The 23,603-nt window shown below is 31.0% G+C and overlaps 1 protein-coding gene across 1 annotated transcript; it reads left to right on the plus strand.

The window, feature by feature from the left end:
• Positions 1 to 2,504: 2,504 nt before the first annotated feature.
• LOC119666218 (probable serine/threonine-protein kinase DDB_G0282963) lies at positions 2,505 to 13,536 on the plus strand. Its single transcript, XM_038075503.1, has 4 exons — positions 2,505 to 6,259; positions 8,125 to 8,520; positions 9,429 to 9,656; positions 13,184 to 13,536. Exons 1-4 carry the CDS (start codon positions 2,633 to 2,635, stop codon positions 13,313 to 13,315), a joined length of 4,383 nt encoding a protein of 1,460 aa, XP_037931431.1. The 5' UTR covers positions 2,505 to 2,632; the 3' UTR covers positions 13,316 to 13,536.
• Positions 13,537 to 23,603: the final 10,067 nt, after the last annotated feature.

Below are 23,603 nucleotides of genomic sequence, written 5' to 3' on the forward strand. Positions count from 1 at the left end.
GAAAAAAATTTGTAATAATAAAATCTAGATCTTTTTATTCAAATAAATTTTTTGTGTTCAGGATTCAAAAATATTTGATTAATATTTCCAAATATACTTAAATGAAGAAATAATTAAAATATTTAAAATAATACAAGCAATCATTTTTTCCCTAATGCGGCTTGAGGTTCTACGAATGCATTGATCGAATATGGTGGTCTGCTAAATAATCGTTGACCACATATTTCATATGTCATATCACATTTCACGATAGATGTTCGGCTAATCCGAAAGTTATCGTATGTTGTGTGTAATTATAAATAATTATATAAAAATTATGAATAATTATATAAAAATTCATGGGGTGTTTCTACTTTTTCGGCATAAATGTGGAAAACGATTTATTATATAGGATTGGTAGGGATGAATTTTCAATATTTACCGCTATACAGGGTGCTTAAAAGAGTGTTACCAAAAAACAAAGCATGCAATCAAATAATCATCAAAATTCCACTAATTCAAATAGCTATTTAATTAAGTAGCACTTTTTAATCTATTAAACACCATTTAGTTTAATACTTCAATTGGTTCAGAATATATTATAAAAGTTAAATTAAAATTTAAAATAAATTGCACAAAGTCAGGTTCTGAGAGGACTTTTTAAAGTACCATTATACATTAGGACGAATGACATCCTCAGGGACCTCAAGATTGATCCCTTCAAAAAATACACAAAGAATAGAGCCCTGAAATTATTTGCGAAAACTGACAGACTTACCAACACCGCGTTATCAAATCTCAGAATGGTTACAGGCTCCTCGGGGAGGTATGCAGATCTGAGATCAATAATTGCTTAGTCTGATGAAGTGATAAACAATAATCCAGTCAAGGCGTAAAACCCCTCTTGTTTTGAAAGAGTAAGAAAGAGTAAAAGTGCTCAAGTGCACTAGCTCAAAGAGCTTCAACATAATAAAATACATTTTTTTTTAAATATTTTCCGTCCAATTTTTTAATGTTATTGTTTATTGTCTTAAAAACATTTTTTCCTGAAGAATTGTCTTTCTATAGCGTGTCCATTTATCATTCTTTGAGACTACTACTTAAAGACACAAATTTGTCTAAACATGTTAATAATTATTTTTCAACGAATGTTTGATGAAAGTCTCTTTAAAATAATGAACAAAAATCCAAATTGAGACTTTGCATTTGAGTTTTATTGAATGGAATTAGAAATCATTACAATCGATCTTCACATGCCTATATATATAGTTTGTGAACACAATTAATATTTATATTGCCATCCTTTATAAAAAAAACTTTTAAAATATAAATGGTGGTACAGATACGAATGGTGTTTTGAGCATTAAATTTGTAAACAAAAACATATGATTTCTTTAATTGGGGGCAGTATTAACTTAATTAACCAAATTAATTTAATTTCATTTTAACTAAATTAAGAAAATTTGACTGTATGAACATAGTATAAGCCTGGTGATACTTAATCATATCGTGCTATTAGTTAGTTTCGAAATAATGTTAATTATAACCTCCTATCTTCTCACAAGATTTAAAGCATAAAATACAAACATGTTGCAGATTGGGTGACATAAATATCATGTAAGATTCTTTATTAGTGTTCGAAATAAGAGAGTTACTGAAGTTTGGTGATAGTTTATTATATTGTGAGCCCAGTTCCGACATTCTGTTGATTAACCTCCCACTACTCACATGTTTCAAAACACGTCATACAAATTTATGGATATAAATTAATTTAGCCCATATGTTTAAATAAGATTATCGATTATTTTTTTATGGTTCCTACCTAATCCCATAATTCAATAATAGAACCATTTTTTTTAGATTTTCTTGAATTTTTTTATTAAAAATATTTCTCACGTTTTTCCTTTCATTCTACTTAAAATTTATTACCCAAAAACATTTTGTTAAGGCAGCAATCTTCATCTTAATTTTCCCACAATTCATTTGCCAAGAAAATATATTGCATCCTCAATTACACTCTTAACATAGAAGTGACACATTTAAATTTTGCACTACGGCAAACACCAGTAGACTTTTGTCACTTCACTCAATCCGAACATTTCAGATTATACCATGAAAGGCACTTTTATCAAGTGAAACGTAAATCACCCAATTTATTGTAAATAAAAATATATTTCACCACACAAGACACACACATACCGCACACTTCCCTGAATAATAGCATTTCGCATATGGCCCGCCATTACCGCAATGACTTATCATGGAGAAACAATCTTCAAATGACTGTCAGCAGAGTAAATGACATAGACTGGCTAAGTCGGTGGCATAGAATGGCGAACGCTGCAAAAGTATTTCTAAAGATTTTAGCAAATAAATCTGCATGCAAAGAAGTCGAAACAAGACTTAAACTGAAACTCTCGAAACCGAAAATCATAAAATGATACTAAAAATGTTAAGAAAGAATTTCTTTTATATGAAAATTCCATTTTCCGAACTGACATTTTTCACTTTTTCATTTACAGCACCAGCAGCGGCAGGCGAGAATGTCTCCTCCACAGCAACAGTAGAATCAACGGCACGGGAATTCAATGGCAGTGCTGAGGAAAACTTACCACAAGAAAATCAGCAACAGCAACAGCAGCTGCAGGCACCTATGTTGAACGATAGCGGCGAGCAAGTGACACAATCGCGAAATCCCATCAGACGTTCGCTTAGTGAAAGGCAGCAGCCTTTGTACAATAAACTTACAACAAACAGCGGCTACAGCTTAGATAGCTCCATGGACCGCAATAACACTGGGAATAGTAGCTGCAGCGTAAATAGAAGCCTTCAAAGCAGCAATAACAACAACAACAACGCCCACGATAATGTTGACGCCATTTTAAATTTTAAAGATACGATGGCATTGCGTTTAAGGAGTAACCGCAATGACTCTAGAGATTTATTTGAGCAAAACTTAGCGAGCACTGTCAACAATACAAATAGACCGAAACAACCCCCACCACCGCCACCACCAACAGTACCAGTACCAGCTCAGCTAATAGTAACGGAAGGTATTGTTGAAGAAGCCGCAGCACATGCAACTGCTGCTGCTGCGGTTAACGAAGTTGCAAGAAAGGAATTCACAGCAACAACAATGTCGAACGCGGATGCTTTGCCATTATCGCCTACGGGCCAAACACAACAAAACGCTGTAGATAAGGACATTGCAGCTGCGGGTTTAACGACGTCAGATGCTAATAATACGCAAACAACAACAAATCTAACAAGTGGAAGTAACATAGAAGCTGTGAACGGGTTCAGCAGTCAAAAACAACAAATTCAATGTAAAAATGAAAGCGTTGCATTCCAGCGCCAGCACCAGCTCCAACAGCAACATCACCAAGCAAACATAACAAACCAAAGTAACAATAGCACGAATGATAGTACATTCTGTCAAGAAATCAATAAAGCAAACATTAATGATAAGAAGGAGAGCAAGCAACAAACAATTTTGCAAAATAATTACCCACAACAGCAGAACGACAACAATACTCCAAATAAAACCACAAACAGACCCACAAGTCTATTTTCAACAAGCACCCCAAAAACGACAATGAAGCCCAATGGTGTGCAGTCTTCGGTTTTTACTCCACAACAACGCACCGTAGTGCGTGTGGCACCATTTAATAAGACCACATCGGAAGTACATCGACTGAAAATAAGTCATACTGATGCTGATTCTAATTGTGCCTCACCAACATCGCCATTCGGTCATCAATACAATGTGAACGGATCACCGCATGGCAATGCCTCCAATACATTGATTTGTGATATGTACGCACAAAGGAAAACTTCAATTTTAATTAATGGCGATGATTGCTACTCCACTATGAATTTGAGCTGTGATGCTTCCACACCACTGTACCAATCATCGGTAGTAGTGGCGGATTATAGCTCAGCGGTAAAGTCAACTGATAATACAAACGGTCATGCAGCTTACGATGGTCTTAAAGTAACTACCACATCAAATACTGTGACCATCAATGTCAGTAGTCCACGCAGCGCCGAGGAAGAATTAATCTATCAACACAATAAAATCAATACAATGTTAAGCCGGCAGGCAAAGTCTGTCGGTGGTAGCAACGCTGGGTTAACTAGACGAGCAATCATACCAATTAAAGGCACAACAGAAGTGAATCTGCAACGTTCAGCATCCTCTACATCATCTACATCGACAAGCTCAATTACGAGCACAAGCAGCAGTGCTAGTGGCAGTGGTAGTGGCAGCCACAGTGGTTCAATACCGAAACGTGGTCGCACACTGATAAGGCTGGATTATGAAAAAGAAAAGCCGCAACAACAACAACTGCAACAGCAGCGCAAAGAGGAAACCACATTAGCTGCCAACACCGAAACTGAAACAACAGCGTCACTAGTTTCGCATGAGCAAGAGTTGTTGAAAATATTGCGAAATCCCGTAGAAGCCGTAAAGCGAAATTTGGTGCCACATGTTTGTGGTCGTTACGAAACGCAGAGTGAAAGGGAAAATGTGCGGAATAAAAAAATGAAGGAAGCTGTTATAGAAACGACAAAAAATCTTGGCAAGGAACAACAACAAGAAAAGTCCTTGGAATCTCCTGATGCGACCATTTTACGGTCGAAGTCTAAACCACCCGAACGTAGCTCGTTTATTGCGAAACTGCTTGAAGATCCTATGCTCAGTCAAGTAGCGGATGGACTGGAAACGGAAATTGTAGCTGAACTAATTGAAAATTCACTTAAGCGTTTAAAGGAGTCACGCAGTGCAATTGATATATCTGGTACCAAAGACAATGATGACGTGAATCGTTTGATTAATTTATCGCTGCAGAAAATCAAAGAGGAACGTCAAGCAACAGCAACTCAAACTGTGACAACAAACAATGACGACAGCAATACACATTTGACAGTGCCCACCAAAGATGATGATCGCCATTCGAATCGTGGCAGTATTAGTTCTGCTAACAGTTTTGCTTCAGCTAATAATTACGAAATGTTTGATTTTGATGCAAATGAATCTGATTGCTATCAAAGTTGCTCGAGCGAAATTACATCGCCAGGTGATGACGACTCCAGCTCAGCCACCACACGTTCAAAATTCTATCAGATGCTGGTAGATGCGACTTTAGCAGAAATTGAACTCTCAACGAATATCGAAGACTTAGATGAACATCACTATGAATCGATTCGAAACAATGGTGATCCAATTTATGAAGAAATAACCGATGTGCCGCCACCCTTGCCACTAACAGCACCACCACTCAGTGATGAATTGGATAAAAAAGCAGCACGTTCAATTTTTGAAGGCGCTTCAAAGTATGATATATTGTCTTATTTAGTAGATGCCAAAGAACGTGGAGTAGCGCGTGAGGAAACTTTTGACTATCCCTTGAATTGCTCTAATCCCATTATTATCGAAGAAGAAGCTTGTGATACACTAAGTGATTTAGGAAAACGCAAACAGCGTAAAGATATGAGTTCTCGTGCCTCTGTGGTCAGTGATTCTAGCGAAGATAATCAGAGTAACATGAGTTCGCTTTCACCACCACCAAATACCTTTATGTGCGGTAGTAACGTAAGTCTTTTACAACGCAAATGCGCCTCTAGTGATATTGAACGTAATGACTCTGGTGTTGGTTCCGAGACTAGCAAGAGTTCACGCAGTAAATATCAACATACGCCTATTGCAAATACAAATTTAGTGCCTAGCACTAGTCCAATACATCTTTGTGAAGATTGTGATGGTCCTGTTGAGACACAAGTAACTGATTCGGGTGTTATGTTTGCACCACTCGTGTGTCGCAAATGTGGTAAGAAACGTATTGAACGTAAAGAAATTATTACTGAAATTGTAGAAACTGAGGAAAAATACGGGCGCGATTTACAAATCATTTTGGAAGAATTCTGTCATCCCATGTTAGTGGCCGGTTTACTCACACAGGAGCAGCTCTCTGCAATCTTCTTAAATACGGAAGAATTGCTCGAGAACAATCAAACTCTTGCCGAACGTATGCGCGATGCTTTGGACATTGCTTTGGAACAAGGTGATGATGATCTGTTGACCGTGAATATTGGTAGAATATTTTTGGATTTCACACAAATGCTACACGCCTTTGAAAGTTACTGCGTGCGCCAGGCTGGCGCAAGTCTACTGCTTGCTAATTTAGAGAAGGAAAAGGAATTATTGCGTATTTTCTTGAAGGTGTCACAAATGGAAAATGCTGTTCTGCGTCGCATGAACTTAAATTCGTTTTTAATGGTAAGTTTTTGCATTTCAAAAAAAAAAAGACATTAATTAACATTTTTTTATTACCCGAAACAAGTACGGGCAAACCTAAGAAATTTTAGAACAGTAACGAGAGGAAGTTGTAGTGTTGAAAATGTAGGTGGGAACTAGGGTAGTGCAGGTTGTTGTCATTTTATTTGTTTTTTATTATTATTATTTTATTATTAATTTTTTTTATTATGATTTCTTTATTATTATTTCATTATTATAATTTTTTTATTTATATTTTTTATTACTATTTTTTTTATTACAATATTTTTATTGTGATTTCTTTATTATTACTTCATTATTATTATTTTTATATTATAATTTTTTATTATTATTTTTTATTACTATTTTTTTATTATTATTATTTTATTTTTGTTTTTATTATTATTATTACCTATAGGCTGTACATGTACTGCGACCTGTAAGATCTTTTGTGCAGACTCTTGTCCAAATAGTCAAATTCTAGACTTTTAAAGAATATTGTGATAACTGTGGGTCATATTTCAGCTTTAAGGCCCAAAGTCTTTAGGGCTCAAAAATCTACTGCCTAGTCAAGTCTGTGGCGCTAAAAACGTACTCTGCTATTATCTGTTGCTCTTGACAAAGTTAGCAGAAATCGGAGAAGCAGAATTTTGCCAGACCAATCTTTTTTAGGTGATATCGTCATCTACAGTGGCCTATTAGCAGTTCAGTGTAGAGTTTGATATCTGTTCTGCTTAAGTTAAGAATAGCTTCAGCCTTCATATGTTTAGGGATATTAATCCTCTTTGATAGCCATATGCCTTTTTGGGGTCTTCAGAAATCAGTTAGGCTTTGTTTTTTTCTTTCGCGTTTATTTATTATTATATTAGTTATTTTTAAATAAGAAGAATTACTAAAATCATGTAGTAATCATATAATCATTACATTTTTAATTTATAAATGTTTCATTAATACCACTAGGTGGAGATGGATTATTGCATACGTTACAAGAATTGCTTAGTACTCATTACTTAGTACTCAGATACAATTTAGAATTTTTTTATAAGTGGAAAAAGAGCAGAATACTATTTTTATAATAGAACTATTGAGAAGATAAGGTTAATTGTTAGTAAGCACTTTAATTCTATTGTATAAAAAACTAATATTAATATTATTTATATATTTTTCGTTAGCATGCATATTTATTTATCTGTGAGATATTACATCTTACTTATACCGATGAGTTCCTATATATATTCCTGAATACACAATGTTAATTGTTAGTAAGCACTTTAATTCTATTGTATAAAAAACTAATATTAATATTAAAAATATTATGCATATTTATTTATCTGTGAGATATTACATCTTACTTATACCGATGAGTTCCTATATATTCCTGAATACACAATTTTTATACTAATGCATATTTATTTTACTGTTAGATATAATATCTTACCTATACATATGGGTTCCCATATTCATTCCTAAACCCACAATTAAAATATAATTGCATGTCGAGGATTATTTTTCTTGTTCCTGAAAGATGCATTATCAGAGAAAATTGAAAACAAATTGTATTAGAATGAATGAATATTTCCTTGAAGCTTGAATTTTGTCCGATAAGTAACTTTATATTCTTCTCAACATTTTATTGCAATTATTTTAAATCCTCTTTTTATTGTTACAATTTTTATAAACTAGAAAGCAGCAAGTACTTTTATTATCAGTTTACATTGAAATTGCCAATCATTTTACTATTTAACCACTTAATGTTTTTAGTTTTTTTTATTTTTATTTTTTACATTCATTTACTGTGATACGACATTGTGACTTGGCTTAAACATTTTCTATAACATTTGTTGTTTAACTTTTTCTTTTGTACTTAGGTACCTGTTCAGCGTGTGACCAAATATCCACTCTTGTTGGCTCGCCTCTACAAAGTAACGCCGGCACATCTCGAAGGACGTGACATGCTTAAGCAGGCACAGGAGAAAATTGAATTGCACCTGAACCACATCAACCAAGAAGCTAAGGATGTACCAACGAAACTTTGGCGACGCATATCATCGTCGAGTCCAAATCGACGTGCTTCCTGCGAAATCGATATGATAAACATCAAACTACGCAAAATGGCCATTGACGTTCTCGAATGGAATCACGATGAAGTACGTTTTGCCATGGAGGGGAAATTACTCTATACACAGCCAACTGATAGCAATTGGAAGAAAGCGCGCACCATCAAGCTGACACCGGTGAATGCACTACTGGTTACAAATGGCAAGGTAAGACACTTACGCAACAGTTTGTAAGCAAATAGCAAAGTAAACCCAAATTCTGCCCACTCCGCCGCCCTAAATTGTAAGCTGCTTTAGTATAGAGGAAGGAGATGTGCTCTGAGATGATGTGCTCTTGGTTAAAAGTTGTTGGTTGTTATGCTTTGATAACAGCACTTAAAAATGATGGCACTCAAGTTTAGTGTTTGATTTTCAGTGTACGAAATTGGTAAACGTTTTGGGGCTTGTTGTATCCTTTTCTAGGAAATTTGATATCGAATGTTTGCATTAACTGAAAATAATGGATTTCAAAAGTTAACTCAAAATTCAGTTTGTAAATTGAAAAAGGTAAATGCGTAGTCGAGTAGAATTTCTAGGAATAAATGGGCAGCAAATAATTGAGTAGAGTTATCGGTGCGAGGAATTTATTACTAAACGGAAGAAATATTAAATTTTCATTTGATTTAAAATGATTTTATATAAACGATTTCCTTAAGCAGCACAACGGCTTCCTCTTAAGCCGTATTCACGTTAATAAAATCATGTACGTATATCCTTAGCAGCCTGACTGGCAAAAAACAATGAACAACGAAAAGTGTACCTAACATCCACTCAGCTTCATGTAGTTAAGTGTGCCAAGTAAGTGCGTATTTCGAAGTTTACAATAGTTTTTCCCTAACAATTGCTGCCGACATACACGTTTTCTCGTCGTCGTCATCGTCGTCATCGTCGGCGTTGTTGTTTTTTTACTTAGCAACGCAGTTTTCGCTTATTCACTCACTACACTATATAGTATCTTTGTATTTTCAACATTTTAACATTGTTTTCATTTTGTATTTTCTATTTTCTATGCTTTTTTACGCTATCTCTCAAATGCTGCTGCTTTTATCTGCACGGCAACATACACAAACGCACAGCCAAGTGCCAATTATAAGGCAGAAAAAGTCATGTCAGATAAACTGAATTTCCCAAAGCATACCGGAATCAGAGAGGCATCGTTGTTGGTTGTAAAGGAGAAGTGCGGACGTTATACACTGATACGTGAACCATTGTATTTGGACAGATGTGTTGTGTGCAGTGAAGCGGATTGGGATGATTATTTCGAAGTGCAGGAAATTTCATCGAAGGACACTTTTATATTCAAAGTGAGTATTATTAAATGCAACAAAGATTGAAAAAATTAACATTTTCAGATACTATTCCAAACACTATCATTCCTGGAAGTTAGTAAATTGGTTTTTCATTTTTCAGTTGGTGCGAAAAGTTTTAATCGTTACTATTACTAAAATAGTTACAACAGTTTGTTATCTTATAGAACGCAAGGCAACACAAGGTTTCCGATAGTTGTCCTTGGATGTCAAATGAAAGTAGCACAAAACGATATTTTTTTTTTGTAAAAGTTAATTTATTATATTTTAAAAATAAGGATTTTGATATATTATCCTTAAAGTTAGGTTATACATGTACTGCTGTTGACTAAAGTCGACATATACAGGTTAGGTTAAGTTAAACCGGTCAATAAGTTAGGCTTATTGGCTCATTATGTTACCGTATATATAGGAATAACTCAGGGTTTAAAACCACCTAAAACCTTTGGCGAAGCTCAAAATGCTGTTTACATACCTATTTAGATAATCATGTTACTCATTGCGTTTGCCATATTCTCAAATATATGTCGCATGTTTTATTAGCTGCATAAGAACTATTGATATCGATAACTATGGCTTGAAAGTTGAGAATATCAAACTGTGTTGATACTCCTGTTTGGTAAGGTTTGGCAATCCAAAATTGCTGTATATGTAGCGAAGATAATCCTCAAGCCTTTAACGAATCACCATGACATCCACTAAATTTTACTGTTTGCTGTGTGGTTTACACTCAGGAACTACCGTTACGATGAATGGCGAACGCTATCGTGTCATGTTGACTAAAGTTTTGTCATCACTTTCTAAAAATCAAACAGTTAAACATCGACAATATTTGGTTCCAGTTCCAACGAGACGACGCAACTTGCAAAACAGCAGTCGATTTAATGTGAAATCAATTCAGTAACAACTTTATGTTTAGAATTGGTCCTGTTAATTAGCACCCTCGATTACTTTTATGGGGCTATGTTGTCATTGGTTTATACCGAATAACAAGCAGCTCTTAAAGCATTAGAAGCCAATGTTCATGCCACCATGTACGTCGACGCTATATACATATATTGCAAAAAATAGTCAAAAATTGGACTGATCGAATGGACCATATAACTCGTAGCTGCGCTAGACATATGTCGGAAATCATATTCATAAAATAAATGCCATGAAATTATCTGCCAGATAAAGAACATTTTATTCCTACAATATTTCTCTCTTGCATTATCATTTTAAGTTCTCATGCAGCTAAAAAAACACCCAACAAATATAAATATATAATGTTAACTGATGTCATCAATAATTAATATGTTCATTGCTAAATTTTTCTTGTTAGACAAAAAGATATTCAGTCAATTCAAATATCACAATAGTTTTCTTACTCCATCAAGTCGTCTTTTTTTTTTTTTGGAATACCAATGAAATCTTGTCTGTTTTGAAACTTACAGGATTTTGTTTTGGAAACTTATTCCTGGCATGTTAGGTAGTTCGTGTTCTTAATGAACGGGTGTGGTCATGCATAATATAGTATCTATATACCTTAAGCCAATGCCATATCAAAACTATGGTTCAGCAGCCATTTATTGTTCAGCTCAGACTTCATTCAATCCGACCCTTATCTTTTTAAATCCTTTCTACAGCAGATGCATTTTTATCCAAGTACCACCGTTAACACCACTGTACTACAAGAATACTACTATTATCGTTATAGCGTGTTATAGTTTTGGATATAAAAGTCTTATTTACTCGACTTTAAGGTGATCAGTAATATAGTACTAATTCTAAAGCGGATAAAATGAGAAGCCTATCCTTCGCATACTTGTTGACAATTAAATTAACTATCTTTAAGTCAAATATGAACATAATCTTGCTAAAAAGAGATAAGGGTCACCTTGTACTACAGATTTAACTTATTCAGTGTGAAGAGATATTTTTACCCTTCTCTTGTGATGTTCGTGAATAAGTGTCTAAAGCATTTTTACTTAATAATAAGTGTGATCTATTAATTGATCCTGTACTGTAATCACGTGGGTGTTCCACTACTGTGATCACTACTACTGTCATCACTTGAGTGCTCTACTACTGTGATTACTTGGGTGCTCAATTATTGTGATAACTTGGGTGTTGCGCTACTGTACTCACTTGTATGATTTATTACTATAATCACATGAGTAATGCACTATAAGAAGTGCTCCACTTAATTATAACATTGAGTCATTTATATATATAAATGATATATTTATATATATAAATGATATATTTATATATATAATATATAAAAGTATATTCGGAACTCTAGCATGTATTCCCGATAGCATATAGATTGTATTGAGCATTGATTGAATTGATGGATCATTCACAGAATCAAGCAACTCTAGAGCTCTGATTTTGAAGCATTTTTCAACACTTTCGGTTTTTAAGTCTTTGGGAATATCTTCATTTCTGACAAACCATTGCAAAAATTAAATCAAGGACACGCTGTTAAGTTTGTATTTCTCAAACGGTAGATGAAACAGTACACGGAGTAGTTTAGGTCTAACTATTTGTTTATAAAGGTTGAATTTATTGTTCTGTAAGAATACAACTGACCCGTTCAACCTTATGAAAAAGTATGCGTTTGATTATTTTCATTTCTGCAATAATTAAATGCATACTTTATAAATTTAAATGGATCAGTTGATTTCTGATTTTGTTTTCCTAACAGAAGTATAGAATAATCTTATGTCAGTTAATACAAACATTGAGCTATTGCTTTGAATTTGTTTGTGTGCAAAATATTTGGTTATCGGATTGAATTTGTGTTGTTTGTGTTTTTATGCTGTACGTTAGAAGTAAGGGCTTTTATTGCGTGTTACTCTTTACATATTGCAGCAATACGATAACTAATTTAGTGTTAGTATTTAGTATTTAAAAATAGTTAAAGCAAAGATTTATTTTTCATACTTAACTTACCTTAAAGAATTGTAGAATTGTAGCTTGATAGACTTGTGCTACTGGTTCATGCTATTTAAAAATTCGATTTGTCATATTATATAAAAAGTTTGTTAGCGTCTCTCTAGGCATTTGATAAAAGCATTCAATAGTAAAATGAGTTCAATATTGAAATAAAAGAAGTAATAGTAATAATGGCTTTATGGGAAGCATTCAATGATAACAAAATGAAGTATTATCTCTCATTTTGTAAACGCAGCAGCAATTGAAATTGTTGCATTAAAAATGTGCGAAAATATTTCAATTCAATATGCTCAACTATTGAAAAGCTAGCACAATATATATCTATTTAGTTCTATGTGCATATAAAGTTAGATTTGTATATATGTATATATATGTATAGATTTGTGAGCATGCAAATGTTCATTATTTTCCTTACTTCCGTTTTACTGACTGTCAATTCAATTTACAATTTTTTCCAATTGAACAAAGTGTCTCCGTTGCTCTTTACGTACTTCTGATTTCATTAGAAATTCTTCGATTTCGATTTTAACTAAAGGATTTTCGATACCTATTCACTGTGCTTGTCTTTTGTCTATTTACAGGCTGAGGATGGCGTACGTACCAAGCAATGGTACACTCAACTGCAGTATCATGCACAGGGCATGGGCGCATGGCGTAAACGTCGCAACGCCTTGGCAAATATCATGATCAACGGCATGTTGGCACGAAGTTAAATGTATCCATCCAACAATTTCACATCCAAGATAGACTGCAATTTCTGCATGCCCCGATGAAAAAAAAAACTGCAACTATACTGCAACTTTTGGAAATTCAAAAAGGATTTTATGCATCACCGAAGGATGAGTAACGATAGCAATTCGCAATTGTAATTGCAATGCCAACGAACGAAGTTTATAAATGTAACAAAAAGCATCAAAAAAATTTTTAAATTAAAAAAAAAATATGTTAAATAAAATTAGTTTAAAATTAATTTTAAAATGAAAATTATTTGCATTTATTGCAATATGTGAAAAATTTTATTAACAGAAAAATTTCATTAAAAAAACTATGTAAAATTAATTTACTATAAAATTAATAAATACCTTAAAAAATTGTAATGTATTTAGTTGTCTATGACTTTAGTTGAGAAAATAATAATTATGTTTAAAATTAAGTGATGATGATTTATGGTAATTAGTGTTTATATAAATATTTATATAATCTTTTTTTCTCACTTACACTTTTGAACAAATTTTTTAATGACGTTAATTATATATACATGTATTAAACAATTTATATATATATAACTATGCTACAATATTAATTATTATAAATATCAATATTATATATAATAAATATAAATAAATACTAAATATAATCTCAAATACAATTAAAATTCTGCGTTTTTTTTTTAAATACATATTAATATAAAAATATTTTTTTTTTTAATTTTATTTTGTTTTTTATTGAATCTTCTAAACATCAATTTAGAACTAACAATAAATTATCGCTGCTAATTGCTGTATTAGAAGAGAAAAAATAGATAATTAATTGTCTTTAGTCAAAGCTTCGTTTTTATGTCGGGCATTATTTTTGAATAGCCAGGTTTATATAGTTGCTTTTGAGTTGCTGGGTTCCAGTGCTTTGGTTAAGATTGTTTGCAAGTGAGTTTTAGTGGTTCCTGAGTTTGGTTTTGTACTTTTGTGTGTTCCTGACAATTACATCTGTGACCGTAATGTTTCGAAGAACTCTATGAATATTTTTTATATTTTTATATATATGTTATATAAAATTATTATATATTTTATATGTTTATAAAAATATAAAAATGTTAAAACAAACATAAAAACTAAGGCAAGCAGACCTTAAGTAAACATTAAGTTTATGTATATTAATTCCGATTTAAATATGTAAATTTATTTCGCTAATGTCAGCAACTCGGCATGGATTTTCTTTAACTTTTAAAACGCATAAATTTTATGCATAAATGTGAAAAATTGTTTAGGTAAGAAGTACTTGAACTTTAATGCTCTTATTATGGGCTCTCTAACATTTACATGCGCCATTTTATGTGCCATTTTAAGTGCAAGAATAGATACTTCACGGCGGTCCTTTCGAACCAACCCATAAAGCGCAGCCTTAACATTTACGTTTTTCTTTAGAAATTTTTACGTTGCCTGCCTTCCTGCCTTCCTGCGTTCCTGCCTGCCATGGCTTTTGTTCTTGTCGAAGTCTTAGACTGCGTCTACTTCCGTGCAGCTTAAGTCCATAAAATTACTTATAAATCTTATTATGCTTTATTATTTTCTAACGCGCATAGATTTATGGCAGGAAATTAAGGTGCCTGAATTTGCTGCTTTGGCATTGGCTGGCTGACTGGCAGTAGCTGGAAATCGTATGAAAATAACTCATATTCGATGGTGGGTAAGTATAGTGGCTTCCACCTCCTGCCTACCTAGCTACACAGGAAAGAAAAATTAACAGTACCAAGCTAGAGTAGCGTGTTTATTTTATTGCTCGTGATGCATTAAAATTGATCATAAATATTAAAATGATTTGCCTTTATTGTTTGTTAATATTTTTAGAAATTTGTTAGGATATTTTGATTTTATTTTGTTTCGTTATATCGTTTTTTACACTTCATAAATTATAAAGATTGAAAATTTGTTAATTATTGCGGAAGTTTAATGAGAATGTATACTTTACCAGTACATACCCAATTAAAAATAATATCATAAATGGCACCGAAATAGACTCTATCTCAATAACATCAGTTATATTAAACAATATTATATTTTAAGTAATTTGTAATTCTGTGAATTTATTTTTGTAAGGTAGTGCCAGGTAATGGCACCTAAATAGGTGCTGTCTCGACTTAAATGGTTCAATGGTTCAACAATATTATATTCAAAGAAATTTACACTTACTTGTTATTTTATTTTTATTAAAATTATTTTTATACTCACTTATTTCTATATTATTGTGATAATTATAACCACTTTTAGCGTATTTTTCGTTTAGGTGGTTATTTGGACGTTGTCATTTCAATCGCTTACAGCTGTATAACAAATATATAGCAACCTTAACAAAAACGTTTGATGGTTTTTTTTCGTCACCGTTAGGTGACTTTACACCAATCCAAAGGTGTCTCAATACAATCATCCTCCTGCTTGTCAGTGCTGGACATGATCACAATATATGCACCTCTGTCTACTTTTCTTCTAGGAATAATCTGCAAGTGTCTTCCTCAAAAAGAGTTAACTTTTTGAGGTGATGCTTGAAGCTTTCATTATTATTATAATTAATAATTATTATTATTATAGTTAACTAATGATTTCTCTTATCAAGCATACCGTGAAGTTTGAGAGTATGTCGGAACTCAATTCAAAAAATCATTTGGAAGCGCTACCAAGTTCTTGATTGCTAGGTCTTTGAGCAAATCATGATTACTAAATAGTATTTCTCATTTAAGTGTAGCAGTACTGTGTCTGAGATGCAACTGTATATGATATATGCTTCTAAGGTATACCTAGTAGTTTGTATGTACTACTTGACAATGATATTTAAAAAAAAAAGTTGAAAATAAAAGATAATTATGTTTTCATAAACATATATGCCTTACTGTCAATAATTATTTATTAGAAACGCTTGGTAGAATAAAGGTTATAAGTCAAAATTATTCTACTTACGTTATGCCACTTGCCAAAGAACGCGTTAATCTTCGTAGATTAAACATCCATAAACCTTTTAGAATTATTTTTTTTTTTTTTCATAAATTTATTTTATTTTCATAAAATAACTGTTATTCTGGCATTTCTAATAATTTTAACGAAAAAATATAATTCATTAAAAGTTTAAATTTAATTAAAAAAAAAAAAATAACGCAAATACTCGTATTAATTATGGCATATTAATAACTATAACGAACGAATTAATGGTAGTTAGTCAAAATTTGCGTTTCCTTGGACATAACATTTTGAGGACCCAAAATAAAAATATGATTTTCAAGCAATTTCATGTCCACGTTGTAGTTCTTGTTGGGCAAAGTCCACGAGAGTTCTAACTAAAGTTAAGATTTCTAATTGTATATCTCTCATTCGTTCCAAAAGATGCTCTAAAATTTTATTAGATTAATTATTAAAGTATATAAGCATAAATAAAATTAATTGTAAAATAATACAAAAAATAATATAATAAAGTTATAAATAAAGACTTACGCCTATCATCAACTTCATCTTTTTCGGGAACAAGGAAACGTGCCATGTTAAGTCCTGTACAATCGCCCATTTTTTAAACTATAATCTACGTTTATATCTGTAATATGTTAAAAAATATTTGTTTTAATCGAATAAAACATTTATTTGTGATTGATAATGTCAAATATATTTTCTTATGAATCATATACACTAACAATCATCCTATAAGGTTGTCAAGCTTAAAATTTTATTATATTCATATTTACATTATGATATATATACTTATATGTCGTGATTATGATTTTCGTGTTTAAAGATTTGATGATGAATTTTGCTAAAATGAACTATTTTGAACAATTTTTCCACTGAACTATGTATTCTGGGTAGTAGGAAACTTAGGTTGGGGACTAAAATGTAAATGTACATATATATGTATATCCTCCAAAAAAAAATTGTGTTTTATTTAGTAATTAATTTATTGGTATATATAATGGCAACCTTTGATATGAAACCAGGTTCTAGAAACAATACTTAATATTTTTTGCACTATTTTGTTTGCAGATCCTTTTTAAAAAGTAATGTTACCGATGTTTATTAGATGCAACAATATCTCAGAAATAAAAAGGCTAATGACAAATTTTTATTCCAAGGGACGCAATAAAGCAGCAAGTGATTCTTAACCTAAAATTTGTCGTAAATATTTAACAAAAATAAAAATTTCTACCACATTTACTTCATTCACTATATATATTATATATAATCGAAATGATTCTAGTACCCGGCTTTTGTAGCTTGTTTATCTGCAGATCCCTATTAGGTAGTAATACTACTTTTGTCAGATGCAATAATATCTATACAAAATAACAAAATAGGGAAGTTATAAATATTTAAGTTCATAGTTTTTTGCTATTAGAAACTCTTTTATAATTAACTAAAATACTTTCATATTATTATATACACACATAAATATATCTAAAAAATATTTTTATTTGAATTTTATTCTAAATTTGAATCTCTATATTTTTTTTAATATCACAGAATTATTTATACATAATTTTAAAAACTCTTATGATGTTTTTATTGTATTATTTTACTGCAGTATTATCATCTTTTCCCTTATTCTCAATTATGAGCCTTATAAGTTGGCGTCTTAAATGTGGATAATTAGAATTTGTTTCTTCTGCATTTTTAATAACTGTTCCCGATTTTATCATTATCTTCAATTGGCTTCCTAGAAAAAGGGAGGTAACAAATTTTAAAATGTGGTTTCATATATGAGTCGATGTAAATACCTGCAGTATTTTGTTGTTCTGACGCTTGATATTTAAAGTCTTTCTGCATTTTGCTTATTAAAATTTATATATTATATATAATATCAGTTTATATTATATGACGCTTTGAACTTTTTTAAACATATTATACCTCAATGCGTTCGGAAAGAATTTGTTAGACAACTTCTTTGTTAGTTGTATGATTTACACAAAGCGGTACATCTTAAGATTATTTACTACATTGGTTTGGGATTATGGATATGAGGTATTATTTGTAGTTAAAAACAATTTATAGATTTTTTGTCAAAAATTTTTTTGAAAAATCCGTATTATAGCAGGAAGAAATCAATATAAATTTAATTTTGGATGAAAATATTGTTAAGTTATTATATACATTATATGCATATTTTATATATATTATATACACAGATTATTTAAAGTTATGTTTTTGATACATTTTAAAATGTGTTTAAATTTAAAAAGCTTCATATCATTATTGTCAATTTCGAGTTTTAAATATGACCGTCAGTCAGGTATTAATAATCATGTCCTGTGTATATCATATATATAACACCGTTTTCGATTAGTAAGCCTGGGGTAACTTTTTCAATCGAGATTCACTTTTAGTGCAGTTTTTATTTTCGATTGGTGAATCTTGAGTGAAATCTATAGCAATCCAGATTAATTTATAACACTCTTGATATTTTGCCAGAGTAGCATGATATAAATGCCTACTAACACAGCTATAAGGAGTAAATCTAGGTGATAATTACTAATTGAAACTTATAAGAAGTCTCGTATATTTATTCTATCCTCATTGTTTACGATCAGTGTTTACACTTTAACTTTCAAACTTAACAATTGGACCGATTTACACTATCATGAACATAACATGAACTTAAAAACCGGTTACTTATAGATGGAAGAAGGAAGAGAGTGTGATGTGAGTTCATGAATTTCACGCAATGAAATTTGCTGCAATTCTTCAGCTTGACATGCATACAAGTACAATGTTTTGTTTATGTTTATCTTTTAATGCTGAATACTCCCAATTTCTGTGCTCTGCACTACTACACACAAGCATTTTATACGTTTACACGGAACAAAACAAATTTCACGCTCATGACAGTTCATGATAGTGTAAACTGAACTGACAGTTTATGTTGTCGTCAAGTTCATCTCACGTTCATGACAGTGTAAATAGGCCTATAAGTGTAACAAAAAATACAAAAACCGAAATTTTTCTTTTTGAAATTCGCTTATGAAAAATGTTTCGCCGCCATATGTCTCAATGTTCAGAGCTAAATTTCTATATGTAAACAATAAGAGATTTATAGGACTTTTGTGCATTTCACCATTTCTACTTTGATTTAATAAATAAAATCTTAAATTTCCTCACTTCTATATTTTTGTTTACAATCTGTTTTCGTCAAATTCATTTTGATACACAGTTCTATCTTATATTGTTTGTCAAATTTTCTACCAATATTGCCATATCGGAGTTTTTTAATCGTATTTACTAATAGAATAAATAAAAAATACTCACTTATCTAGGATATCCTTGCATAGATTTTTAGTGAATTTTATATGACAAATGTAACTCATTTCACTAGGTATTTTGAAATAAACCCGAAAATAATGTCTCACATACACACAAAAATTAAAAATCTATTATTCTAGGTGTAAACACAATGAAATATTTTACTGCAGAAGTTCTTTTTGAAATCTCGTGTCTAGTTGATTGTGTTTACAGTTTATTATAGTATGTTTAGATTATAGTATTAATAGCATATATCTCATTATGTCATCATAAATCATCATTATATATAACATACATATTTAATTACATGTATATATATGTATATATATATTTATATATTGTATATAAATAAGCTCATATAATAAGAATATCAGAACAAGGCTACTTTGCTACACTCATCGGTTAGTTAAGATGCTATAATAAGCTAAACCAGTGTAAAAAAAACGAACTTTGAAGCGTTACTATTTTTTGGTCAAGTTATAATTATAATAAAGTTGTTAAGCAATAATTAATAATGTGAGAAATTACACACAGAAGCTGTAAGTTCAAGAAGACCGGCAAATGAACAGTTAGGATTTTGCTAAGAAACTGAAGATTAACTACTATACTTTATCACTTTAAGCCATTTGAATAAAAATGATTAAGAAAGAACTTCATTGTTTAGGTACCTCATATATAAATTGAAAAATATTTTTTCACTTAAATATAAATGTTCACTGATTTAATTGAAATTAATAATATAATGTAATAGAGTACATATATTTTCTCATTTAGGCTGTTTTGCTCATAATAGCCACTAATGAGGATGAAAGTCTTTCACATAAATGAACTCATTATCTATAAATCAGCTCATTTAATACAAAAATGTCGAATACAACATTTAAAAATAAATTTCTCATAAGGGAAATGACCAAAATTTGAAATATCTGTCATATGTTTTATATGTAAAATGTAAACAAACTACAGCTAAGCTGCAAGCAAAGGCACTAGGTCAATCAGTATTTAATAAAACCCTTGTTTTTAAAAATTGAATACATAATTGATTTATAATATGTATATAACTGATTTAATATATCAATTAGGTATATACTCGTATTTAATTTTTTTATGTGATATATTATTAAGTGAAATTTATGAAAGTTTATAAATGTTTTATTAGCTGCATAAATGAGCTCATTATAATGTGAACGTTCACTCATTAATATAAATGAGCAAGTGTCTAAATGAGACAATATCAATGTACTATAAATAGCAGCTTTGAAAATATTCCATTGTCAGTTTTTCATTTGACCTAATGACCTTTAAAGATGATTGAGAAAAAAACTTGCATTATTCTAAGATATAACTAGAAAAGTCAACAAAAAAGAAATTATAGTTCCACATGAAAAATGAGAGGAAGTTTCATAAAAAATAGTAATAATATAAAGAAATACTTACTAAAAAAGGCTGATATCAGAAAAGCTGGTGAAGAAATGAATGATTAAAACAGACTCAAACTATTCATTATCTCTTAGAATGATTATACAAGACAGTTTTTTTTTTTGAATCTTTAAAAAGTTTATCGTATATATTTTTTGTTTTTGTAAGAAAGGCGAAAGCTGTGAACTGTTTAATTTTGCTTTTGTCATAATTTCATCAAAAGGCGCATATAAAAATCAGGTCACAGCGAACAAACAAAAACTTTTGAAATCCTAAACGCAATTATCCTGCACAAACACTTGCCACCTTTTTATGGATTTAAGTTTATTCCTGGCATGTGCAACTTACAACCAAGTCAAGTTAAAATCAGGAAAGAATAAACTGAACCGCCCATAGAACCGTTCACGTTTTTTCACACACACACACACACACACACACAGATAAAACTACTCACACATACTCTGAAATACACGTGCACTGACATTTATAAAAGCCAAGTTAAGATTTTTATGACGAAACAAAAACATAAGATAATAAAAAAAAAATAAAAAAAATAGAAAAAAATAAAAGAAAAATATATGGAAAATAAATGAAAAATAAAAAGAAAATAACGCTGATGAACAAGTACAAGAAATGCAATAGATTTTTAAGGATGTTTTTGCATTTCTTTCCTTTTTGAGGAGAAGGAAAATAACATTTCCAAAGCACGTAAGGCAAACATGAACATTATATTGTTTGAGCAGACTTCATTACGATGTTTAAACAGAATTTTTAAAATTTCTTATATGACATGGCATGCATCCAATGCATCCACTGCATCCATTGCATCCATTTCACAAATTTAACGATCACAATCTGTTCGGACATGAGGTAAACAAAAGACGAAGAAACTAAATAAGAAGTGGAAACTTCTCAAATTGCTACAAGTTGGAAGTGCTGAAATCGAGAAAAATGGGTTATATTTCAACAAAAAAACAAAAACTAAATTAAAAAAAAAATGGTTTCGAAAAAAAAAAACAAATATGAACCTCTAAAAATATTTTATATATACATACAGTTATATTATTTTAAAATATTTTCAAATAATATATTATTTTTCATAAAAAATTTTATTTGATTATATATTGAGTATATAAAGAGAAGAGAGTTGAGGAAAGAATAATAAACACATCATAACAGAGTATATAGTGCCAGGAATAACTGATTATATATCCTCTTGCAACATTTTTTTACGAGGATATGAAGCTCACAGTCTTGATCGAAGTTTTAAAGAAAGACGACCTAAAAAATAATAATATAACTCGTACAAAAACATCATATAATTCCATGTTAGAATGAAAATCTATTGAAAGTAATGAAATTATTTATCTAAGATAAAAACTAAACTCAACTCAGAGAAATAGATACATAGAGGCACACGTCTGACTCACTTTAAAGAAGTGTGGCAAACAGTTCAATCTATTGGAAGATATGAATTTATTTATTTAAGACAAAAACTTAATTCAACCCGGAGAAATAAATTCATAGAGACACACGATCACTTTAAAAAAAGTGTAAAGATCAGTTTATTTACCTGCACCATGAAAGTAGAAACACAGTAATTTTCAACCACAATATGCATTCACTCTTGTGGGGCAATTCCAGCAAGCTCAACTCAGAGAAATAGATACATAGAGACACACGATGTCACTCACTTTAAAAAAGTGTGGAGATCAGTATAATTACCTCAAACATGAAAGTAGAAATACAGTGATTTTCACCCACATTATGCATTCACTCTTGTAGGGCAATTCTAGCAAAGGTGGTTAAAAGTATTTCAAATTTTTTTTTAAGATTGAACAAAAGACTTTTTGTTATTCTGTCACAAAAGTATATTAAAAAAAGTTTTTTCATTTGTAATTCGTGGTAGAAAGCAGTTTTGTTCCATTGCAACGTGGTGAAATCAAAAACAGCTGTTAATCGCTACCGCATGCAAGTTAAGACAGAGCTGCCATAACAGTATAATTTTTAAAAACTTCCAAAACTTGATATTAACAGTGATATTTAACTCGATATAAAATTATATATAGAGAACGTTGGTATCAGCTCATTAATTCTTTTACTGTAGTTATAAATTGTTTCCTAATTAGTATTTTATATTGTAAAGAGGACTATCCGTAAGATAATGCGCTTTACCATATGTGCTCTAGCCAAGGAGTCGGTATATTAGTGTAAAAGACGATGTTGTGAGACTAAAAAAAAAAACTCCATTGGAAGAATTTTATTTTGTGAAACTGATTTATTAAATGATAGAACTATAAAATAATAGATATTGAGCAGAACTTTATTAATTATTTGAGTGGAATGATGCTTCTGAATGCTTTTCCTTCTTATGTTTTTTTTCTGCATTCACCTAACTTCGCTTTCTGTTATTTTTTGATCAGAACTATATCCATTTTTGTTATTATTATAAATGGTTTAATAGTGGAATAGTTTAATGGAATTTTTGATCGTCGAACGTATTAACTGTCAATTGGCAACTGTACACATATGATATGATTTTACTCATATGATTTACTTCAAATCACTTCTACAAATCACTTATCAGAGTTCTTTT

Source organism: Teleopsis dalmanni, chromosome 1 (assembly GCF_002237135.1).
Source record: "Teleopsis dalmanni isolate 2A chromosome 1, ASM223713v2, whole genome shotgun sequence".
NCBI lineage: Eukaryota > Metazoa > Arthropoda > Insecta > Diptera > Diopsidae > Teleopsis > Teleopsis dalmanni.